Source organism: Dipteris shenzhenensis, chromosome 26 (genome assembly GCF_047967505.1).
Source record: "Dipteris shenzhenensis isolate YYH24624 ecotype China chromosome 26, Dip_SZ_1.0, whole genome shotgun sequence".
In the NCBI taxonomy this organism is placed as follows: Eukaryota; Viridiplantae; Streptophyta; class Polypodiopsida; order Gleicheniales; family Dipteridaceae; genus Dipteris; species Dipteris shenzhenensis.
The window spans coordinates 36,276,898-36,287,593 of NC_141621.1; the positions used below are offsets into that span (position 1 = coordinate 36,276,898).

The following is a 10,696-nucleotide window of genomic DNA, read 5'->3' on the forward strand; positions in this document are numbered from 1 at the left end:
GATGTTTTTAACTCTTTGCATGAAATTTAGAAGCTATCCCTTTGACCTTAGCTTTATTGGATATTCCACCTTTTCACCTGAGAAATCAATTGAAAAATAAAACCTATTAATTGCCTCTCCTTAGTTAAGTTACATGTGGCTCAACAATTAACAAGAATTCAAAAATACAATGTTACCACCTTAAAGTATCCCAATAACGCTACAACCCATGCATATCATCAATTGTGTGCGCATGCGCGCACAGCTGCACGCATGCGATGACAAACCATGGGTACAAGGGCTGCTTACAAGATTTTTGTTCTTTTTAATAGTCTAAACAAAGAGATATGGAGCTCTAGAGAGCGATGCAACAGTACCAAGATGCCGCTACCTCTCTATTGTCATCTCTTGAATCTTCACCCAACCCCCCTCTGAAACTCCCAACAGTCCGTGAAACAAAGACTTGCAAGAATACAGGAACTGTTTTTTCCCCACAATGGGTGAAGGTTTATATTCAAAGGCCTGCAAGCATCTGAGTGGATTTACAAAGTCTGCAATGTCGGCATGCAAGGAAAAAGAGCACAAACCTTCTCTGCTAATCGTTTCAAGTTCTCAATTCCTTCTCAAGGATTCGCACTTGTACACTTCTTGCATTTTACCCTTCATTATGATGGCATGTCTTGATGTTAGTTTATTAACAATTTCCAAAGGTTTCAATGCAATGGCATCGTATGGAGATATAAGACAAGAAAAGATATGTTCCAGGTTAACAATATAGCAGTTGCCATGTAGGACGAACAAAAATGTTTGTGAAGCTTGATCTGATCTGTCACATCTGAAATATGGAGATGTGAAAAGCCAAATAATACAGAATGCACGTCTTCAGTTCGCATCCTCTTGCAAACAGGCTTTGAAGAACTGTGAGCATAGCTTAAAAACACTACAGTGCAATTGCAGCTTTCTTAAGCATTTCAAAACCTTGAAGGCAAGACAAATCATTTCTATGTTAGCACAGCTTGAAAAGACTAGAACTCAAATATCTATACCCAGTATGAGGAGGTCTTTTTCAAGCTTTTCAGCACCATGGAAGGCAAGTCCTCTCATTCCTATCAAAGTTGCAGCTTCTACGTTTCTTGACCTACAACAAACGAAAGGATAGTTTCTTGAGAACATTACATTATAATCATAGGATATTGTGCAGGACAACAATAACTTTCAGTCCACCTAGACAGTAGAAGCATTCTGGAAACAAGTCACATTTGCAAAAATAGCCTTACTGATCATCAATGAAAAGGAAATCTGAAGGGCTCAATTCCAGCTGCTTAGCAGCCTCAACATAAGCTTCAGGGTCAGGTTTCCTTTTCCCTAAAAGCGTGGCCAAGAGATCATCAGCAAAAACACAGTTGAGCAGGATGAAAGTTCAAACCTTATACCAGTTACTACGGCCTTGGATGAAGTCCTAAAAGTAATGACACTCAGTATTACCAGTATAGCAGGAGACAAATGTCCACGTAAGATACTTCGAAAGCTTCAATTTATCCTCAATCATTGTATACCTGCATTGAGTAAAATAATTTGCAATCATGAAAGGATTCAACCTTATGAGGCATCCATGGCAGAATCAAATGTACTGTCCATTCCCCTCATGACAATCAACACTGATAGACATCCCTATCTGCAACATGGTTGATAGCTCACAAGAGAAAAAATTGTGATACTGTCCCAATGAGTGAAGCTTTCCACCAGTTGGCATTTCATGACGCAGAAATGAGGCTCTTTACATGTGTTGAATTATAGATACATCTAGTACTCACATACTTTGCATACAATACAATCCATCCCCATGGAGGAACATTTTCCAATTCAAAAACCCCGCAGCATTTCGATACAACCCACAAAGAAATCACAGTTATTGCGAATTCAAGGTACAGTGCCAATGCCCTTTCAATCTCCACAAAACATAACTAATTACAAATCCTTGCATTCTGACTCTCGTGTTTCTACCTACAGCCATGTTTAAGACATGATCAACCAGACTAAGACAGAAGAGAAACAATAAGAATCCATGCTCTCAATTCTGAAAGCATGACAATTAGAGACCGACAGCACTGATATCTTCAAATGCCAAATTCCTTTTTGGCCTGCCCTGTGGAAGGGAAGGTCTTAGTAATGAAATCAGCCTCTAAGAAACAAAATTCTTTTTTTTTTCCTGAAATTCTTTTCGTTTCCTTTGGTGCACATTCGACTTTACTATTTCAGTCGCTTCTCTCTCTCAACTATTGGTCCACGTTGAACTTACTATTTTACTCCCTTCTCTCTCTCTCTCTCTCTCTCTCTCTCTCTCTCCCATCGTCAACAACAAAAAACCCCCTAATTTTCTTCAAACAACAAACTAACCCTAACCTTGAGTTGGGCTAAACCCCCAACCCAACCTGGGGGTTAGGTTCAGCTAGGGGGTTCTACAGACAGCCAATTATGGACTGGCCTACCCTCTCCTCCAAGTCCCCCACAACTCCTTCAACCTCCATCAGGACTCAGTACTCTACAGTTGCAGCCATGACACCTTCTCCGTATGCATGCAATTATCAACAAGAAGGCTCAAAACGACCCATCCTTGGGCAACAGGATCATATTTTTTACATACAGCAAGCAGTGAGAGAGCTACGATTGGAACTGGCAGAAGTAAAGGCTCGACTTCACATTCTGGAAGGGCCTGGTAAGCAGGCAGTAATTGATGAGGCTGTAAAATCTTGTAAGGATTCCCCCCCACCCCACAGCTAGTCTCTACAGTCAAAGATCTTGTTCACATTGAAGTACAAACTGCTAAGAAGAAAGTGATTGTGGAAGTGGACACCAGCAAGTAAGTCTGATATTCAAGCGGAGGTTAAAGAACACGAAGATAGATGTGATAATGCGCGAATAGGGGGACTCCCAAAAGATTGGTACAAAGAGGAGGACACTTATAGTGACAAAGATCAAAGTAGGTTTGCCCAGCATTGAATGGATGGATGATGATGATCACGATGATGACAACTCCAGTCCAGCTTCTATTACGCACTACAAAGGCCATGCAATCCTTACATTCAAGTCAAAAGATATGCGAATCAAGCTTCTTCGACAATCTTACAGGCTGAAGGGTACCAAAGTATGGATAGTTGAGGAGCTTACACAAGCTCAGCTCAAGAATAAGGCAACTGAATTAGATAAAGTTAGGGCTGCCTTAAAGGATGGAAACTGGGCAGTTTACCGTGAAGGTGTAGCCCTAATCAGAGAATTTAAATCAAAACCAAAAGACTCAGTCTTAAACTGATGTATGGCTGATTACTCTTTCAGACTATTATGTAGGTACTCTAAATAAATGGGGGTTGCTTTAGCACTCCTTGGGAGCTGGCATGCGCCCTTCCTAAAGCAGATGTACTAGAGGGTTTCCTGCTGTCCCATAGACCTTTTGGTCTCTAGTGGACGTTAATAGACTTTCTTTCTTACCCTCTCAAGTTTCCCCCCACTCGACCTCCACGTCTGCATCATCTCCCGTGATCATAGTTACGCCAAAACGGCACAACTAAGGCCTGAAACGGCGTTTCTCTTGTGCCAGATCCCCTGAAATGCGAAATGCAGACCGAAACGGCGATCCGAAACACCGAAATGGCATCTAAAACGCCGTTTCAGACCCAAAACGCACCGTTTCTGGTGCCGTTTCGAGCGTGACCTAAAAACAAGGCAAAACATAAAAAGAACGCCGCGCGCCTCGTTGCGTTTTTCTACTCGCCTGCCTGCTGCTCTCCCCCCACGATTCCTTGGCCCGCTTGGTTCTCTCCCGAGTCCCGAGTCCCAGCCCTACGAGTGGCTGCTCTTTTGGACACCCGGCTTTGGTGAGCACATTTCCTTTCTCTATGCTTCTCTTGCCATAAACATCTTGCTGTTTTTTGGCTGCAACCATTGATTCTTGGCTTTTCCCTTTGAAATTTGATCTATTGCAGCTTGTACAAGTGCTCTTTTTGCTCATGGATATGGCTTCACAAAGCGTTGTCCCTCAGCAAGAGAAGGAGTTCACCCAATCGGATTATTGGTGGAGCCAAGTTGATTTGGTAGGCAAGTATGACTCCAAGAAAGGAGGAGCTCGCAAGTTTAGATGCAGATGGTGTGGATTGGAGCGACGAGGGAACCCTGATAGGGTCAAATGTCATCTTCTTGGCATTAAGGATGGGGGGATTGGGCTATGCTCCGTAATCTCACCACAAGAGAAAGAAAGGTTGCAAAGAGAGGTTGAAGTATTGCCCACTACAAAAAGGGCAAAGACAATGGCTTCCACTGGTGTAGGAGCTTCTTCAAGTGCTCATGCATCACGTGTTCAGCAGGCCACTGCAATTCGGAGTCCTCTTCCCTCTGCTACTACAGCTTCTTCTTCTGCGAGTGCACATGGAGCTCCTGCTGATATTCCTGCTACATCTCGGTCTACTTCACATAGGCAGGGTAGTCTTTACACATCATGGCATCCGCAAAGGAAGGCACAAGTAGATGCAGCTGTGGCCCGATCTTTTTACTCCAATGGGATTAGCTTCAATGTTGCTAGATCATCCTACTTCAAAGAGATGGTGTCAGAAATCAAAACATTTGGATCCACATATACCCCTCCCACATTTGATGCTTTGAGGGGCAAGCTTCTAGAGGATGAGGTGGTGGCAGTTAAGCAAGCTATTGAACTTGTGAAAGAGAAATGGATAAAGTATGGGGTAAGTTTGGTTGCAGATGGATGGAGTGATGTGCGAAGTCACTCACTAGAGGGTATCCTTGCATATTGTAGGGGATCTGCACTCTACATACACTCCATAGAGTGTGGAGTGCAACAAAAAACAGCACCTATAATATTGATGCAAATGTGGGCAGATGCAGTGGAATATGTGGGGCCATCTAATGTTTTGCAACTTGTTTCAGATGGGAAAAATACCAATAAGGTAGCAAGTGCATTATTGAAGCTAAAGTATCCTCATATCCAGTGGAGTGCTTGTGTAGCACATTGCTTGAATAATTTATTGAAAGACATTGGCAAATTGGATTGGGTCAAGAATGTTATTGACAATGGAAATGAGGTGGTTAACTTCATCACACGACATAATTTTTCTCTTGCTTTGTACCGTAAATTTGCCAACAAGGAGCTTTTGAAGTATGCAGAGACAAGATTTGCATACAACTTTTTGATGCTTCGTAGACTCCTTGAAATGAGACCTACACTGAAACAAGTTGTGGCAAGCCCAGAGTGGGATGCATGGCCCACTTCTAGGCAAGCTCTTGGAATTTATTGTTATGACTTGTACATAGGCAGTGATGAATTTTGGGCTGATGCATCTCACATTGTTGATCTATGTGTGCCTATTGTAAAGCTGCTTAACCGAGTTGATGGAGATATGCCTTTTCTTGGTAAGGTGTATGAGGGGATGGATCGGATGATTGAGAATATCATAGAAATAGAAAAGAAACCCCAAAGGTTGAGAGAATTGGAAGAGTTGGCTGTGAGCAGATGGATCAATATTACTCTCCCATGCATGCAGCTGCCTTTGTGTTGGACCCGGAGTTTCAACACAAGGCGAGTTCACAACAGAGTGATGCAAAGGTTGTTCGTGGTTGGAACCTCACTCTTCAGAAGATGGTGCCAACTCTTGATGGACGGCCGAGGATAAAAGACCAGCTTGCCAATTATCGCAATAAGGAAGGCATGTATGGATGGCCAGATGCACACCATGATAGGTAATATTAACTCATTTTAATTTTCAGAATTTAGGAACTTGTAATTTGTTATTTAATACAAAATTAGAAATCTGAAATTTATGAGTTTTGGAATTTCAGATTTCGAGTTGGGGCTGTTACATGGTGGGAGGATTATGGAGCTGATTCCCCCGAGTTGTAAAAGCTTGCCATCCGCATTCTAAGCCAAGCTTGCACCTCCTCTTCTTGTGAGCGTTTGTGGAGTAGCTTTGCCCATATCCACACAAAGAATAGAAATCGTCTGCGAACGCAACGGGCCAATGATCTTGTCTTTGTTAATGCAAACTTGCGTTTGCTTAACAAGATGAGACACGAGTATACGCATGACAAATATATTGGATTTCATAGCCCAGATGATGCCCACTCACCTGATGATGATGATTTGTTAGTAGAGGAGAATGATGAGGAGGAGGAGGAGGAGGCAGAGGTTGAGTCTCAGGATGAGAATGAGCTTATTATTTGATCATATATGATACAATCCTTGATGTAGCCTTTTTTGGGTTTCAGCTTTCTTTTTGTTACTATGACATTTGGGCTTTGAAAGCTGAATTACCATTTATGAATCATGATTGGTTTCTTAAATATCATGAATCATGAATCATTTTTCCATTTTGTAACTTGTTATAGGATTTATAAATTACCCCACCTTGCGTAATTGAAATTTGCATTGTGTGATTGGTTGAACAATGAAACTTGAATCTTCAAAGTTCAAAGTTACAATCAATATTAATGGTACCAGGTAGAGCTATAGCTTATTGTGCACTTTTTTTGAAGGTAGAGCACTCTAAATGTGTGTATGCATTACTCTAAACCCCCTTGATGATGTGGCGTTTTCCCGTTTCACCCCCTCTCAAAAATCCCGAAACGTTTCCGTTTCCGTTTCCCGTTTCCTGTAACTCTGCCCGTGATACATCCAAGAAGCTGCACCTTGCTCTTCCATTGTCTCCAACTCGTTTGCTGCTGCTTCTGCCTCTGGTTCTTGGAAATTCCTCCACCAACCTTTTGGGCAGGCCTTGTGAATGACAAAAGTCATTCAACTTGTTACTTTATTTTTCGTTAAAAAATCAACTTGCACATCCACCTGACACCCATAGGATTCAACCCTGCAGGCTGGTCATGGAGTCATGCCTCTACCACTTAACCTAGCACCTTTGACCAGTTGAAAAACCTCTTAAAAATGACTCAAATGGAGGGTACAGCCACACAAACTTGCAAATGTCTAAGCAGCAATCTCTGACTGATTGGACCAATTATGTCAGCATAATCCGCACTCCCTTAACGCCAAGTTCAGGTGGCAACGGCCAGGTGCATTGACGATAACAGGCCCCTGGTGAGGTTACATCTGGCTCCATTCTCTAAGGAACAGCCAGCTAACTAAGCTGAAGTGCAGCTGAGGCTCACGTGTCTTTATAAGCAACATACAGGAGATCGCCATTGCCAGAATCTTTGATGTGGAGCTGGTGGGTGTCTTTTCATAGATTCAGTAAATTCACAATTGCCATCGTTGATGCAAAATGCACAACCAAGCCTCCATACAGTGCCAGTGCACTGAGTAAGCAACAAATTTGCTCCTACAGTGCAACAAGTATAGCTCTACTAGGCCCAATGACACTAAGAGATTCAAGCATAAGAAGGGAATGGGAAGAGGCACTCAACAGGTAGAAGGAAGGAGAGAGGAGGGGGGCATCGACAGCCAAAGGTGATGACATTTAAGAACACGGGAGATAAATGGCTGGTTAGCAATCAGCAGAACGAAATCAAATCACTGTTTTGCCGAACCACGAATTGTCCCATTCCACCCTAGTGACTCATCTATTTAATAGATTTTGGGATTCTTTTCAAGGGTGGGTGGGTGGGGGTGCCGCATAGAGCCGAGACTGTTTAACATGGAAAAGTCTCATAAGCCCAATATACATTCATTACCTTACGAGTGGGAAGCCTTATAATGGGGTTTTGGGGCTAGTTCATATTGAAACAGTCAATATGAAAAGTGTTAGCATATTGAATAGGCAACACCTACTGTTCTTAGCACAGAATGGCAAGTCTCTGGATTACAATTTGACAGCCATCGCTTAATCTATCCATCTATTCAAATGCCTTGTCTAAATATCAGTAATGGCCCAAACTTAGCATCAACCTAAGTACACAACCAAGCATCCAATTGCTAATGAGAGAAGATTGGAAAAAATGTAGCTGAATCACCATTTTACATAAAACTATAGCCAAGCTGGTAGAATGTCTACATACACAAGGAAATCGATGAGACCATGTTATCTATGAAGCCCATAACATGTTATTAGAACATTCTATTGAAATTGCCTGATACAACAGACAGACCGCAGATAATATAAACACAAGAGAGAGCATCAACAATAGGAGCAAAATATCCAATGACACACCATAATGGATAATTTGTAAAAGCATGCATTTGATAGCCCCTTGATTTCAACCGGTCCAGAAGGGCTTCCACCCCTTCTAGATAAGCATAGCCACTTGTCATGCAGTTCTTTAATCCTGCAACAGGACCGATCCCACCATCATGCTGCAATCGAACTGTAACACAAACTCTTAAAACCACAATGCTTGACATGCAAAGGAGCAATGGCTAATATTCAAACCTGCTTGCATGGATTGTTTTATGCAAGAACCAGATATCAGAAATAGAAAGTCACTTCTTACCACTTAAATCAAAATCACGGTGATCGCTGAAAAATTTTGTATAAAGTTCCTCCTGCAAAAATCAATAGATCCCCATAGTTTAATTGCTCCATCTACCAGCTTCGTGTTGAAGGATCGTCTTAAAAGAACACCTCCCAACAGATTTCCATGGACACAGTACTTTGTAATAGATTCAATTGGAAATGATCGTCCCATGCTCCCACCTCATTAATTAATCCCTTTTCGAACTCAATCCATGCAGTTGGATGCTTAATGGCCAGCAATTCTTTCATAGAAACTCTGCACTAGAAAGAACAAACAACCGATACACGGATGATTTAGTTCGTTCTCTCTCTCTCTCTCACACACTTTTTTTTGGGGGTAAAAGAACCTTTCATTAAGAAGATGTACATTCATAGCTGTCCCAAAGTGAGACCGCTACTAATCAGTGGGACATCTCTCTCTCTCTCTCTCTCTCTCTCTCTCTCTCTCTCACACACACACACACTTTTTTTTTTAGGTGAAATCTTTGATTGATTATATTATATGAGTAGCAACCTCAAAATAAGGTGCTACAATTACATCAACTGAAAATTTCAGTATATGCCAAAAAGACCTCATGATCTATGCAGCGGGTCTGCAAGCGCGCGCATGCACACACACACACACACAGACAGAACGGAACAGAGTTCCCGGATCCACCACCTCAGCTCATGGGACATGAGAGATGGATCGTGGTCAATTGCCTAAGCATTGACAGTCTACTGTTCTTGAGACACTAGGGTGATGATATGGGTGATTCCTTTCTCCTTTGTTTCTTCCTTGCAGCGTGTGAGTCTAAAAATGTAAACAATAAATATTTAAACAATCTCAACTACGCCAAATGGTACAAAGAAACGGACCCAAAGAAAGCAGGCACGTCGTCGTAGAAAGGGTCCCGAACAATGGTGCCCATCACATCGAACAGCAGAACCGGCCTCTTGCTCTCGCTGTTCATCTCATCCAAATTCTTGACTTGGACAGGCTCCTCGACCTCCAAACTGGAACACCCCATGATAAAGTTGTCAGAAGCACCTTTTCTAGCGATCCTCTTTCTGCGGTGCAGGAAAGGCAGTGAGGATGATGATGAGGGGCAGCGGCTGGAGATAGAGAAGATGCTGAAGCTAGTGTGAAGTTGAGGTAGGATGGGGAGAGTACGTGGTGATGAGATAAGGGTGAGGCAGAAGAGGCGAGGCAAGGTGACCGATAAGCAAGGGGCAAGAGGCATTTTTGACAGGGCAATTTCTTGCACCGCTCGTGAAAAGTTCCCGCCCAAAACCTTGTCTGTCGTCTGTCGTATGCGAGGGAGGTGCCGTGTCAGAACGGATGTCGCCGCATTGGTCTCTCAGTCGGTCTACCGGTAGATGAGGGGGATAGTTTTCTTCCAGGAGACAAGAGGATGCTCCGGTTACGCATGGAGAAGGGATAGTTTCCTTCCACTAAGAAAGCATGAGGTGGTTGTGGAGATTGATCCGTATTTGTTCTTTCTCCGGCCGCCTCCCCCTTTCGAAGACATTGAGAGGTGGATCGCTCATGATTTACGTCGCGATTTGTCCAAAATTTGTTATGCCATCGTCCGTTATCACCGTCCATTATGCTTCTCCCGATCCCCTGGACGCCAACGTTCTCATCGAATGAATGCATCTAACTGATTGTCCAGTTGGGTTTCTTTCTGGATGATCAGCTCTCTTGACAGGGGAGTTGTTATATCTGTAATTTGAAACACACACAGGACATTGCAAGGATTTAATTGACGCGAATTGCTTTGTTCTGCTGGACAATGATGATGTTGAGCAGTCTGCTCTTCTTTTATTATATATATGATCCCTTTACCTTACATAGATTTCGTCCCTCGCGGTTGTTGTAAATCCTATTAAACGTCAATATGTGCCGCCCCCCAGATTTCATCTTTCTGCACTTGACTCTTGTGACTTTGTTCTAAAGTTCGGGGGGTCGGATACAAGAACTCTTTTCGTTGATAGTTCTTGCTCTTTCTTAGTTGGCACTGTTCACGGTTCAAGACTTTCTAAAGACCTTCTAAGCTTTCGTCCTTTGTTCTTTCTCAAGTGGAGGGTCGAAATGCCATCACCTGAGGCGAGTGGAACGTGAACGTGACTTTAAGGGTCCAGGATAGATCTGATCTACAGGTGGATAGGTTTCAAAACGAAACTACCTGAAAGGGCCTTAACTACAGGTTCTTTAACTAACTATGTCCAGGATCTGATTTCAGATGATGCCTTATCAAGGTTCACATGGA

The 10,696-nt window shown here is 42.7% G+C and overlaps 1 protein-coding gene across 1 annotated transcript; it reads right to left on the reverse strand.

Moving 5' to 3' along the window:
* Positions 1-455: 455 nt before the first annotated feature.
* On the reverse strand, positions 456-9,806 carry LOC147885014 (flavin mononucleotide hydrolase 1, chloroplatic-like). The gene is made up of 7 exons (XM_087397712.1): positions 9,303-9,806; positions 8,625-8,700; positions 8,422-8,473; positions 8,142-8,256; positions 1,465-1,535; positions 1,257-1,344; positions 456-1,117 (listed from the first exon to the last, which is right to left on the reverse strand). The coding sequence occupies exons 1-7, from the start codon at positions 9,665-9,667 to the stop codon at positions 1,012-1,014; spliced, it is 873 nt and encodes a 290-aa protein (XP_087253838.1). The 5' UTR covers positions 9,668-9,806; the 3' UTR covers positions 456-1,011.
* Between the last annotated feature and the right edge of the window lie 890 nt (positions 9,807-10,696).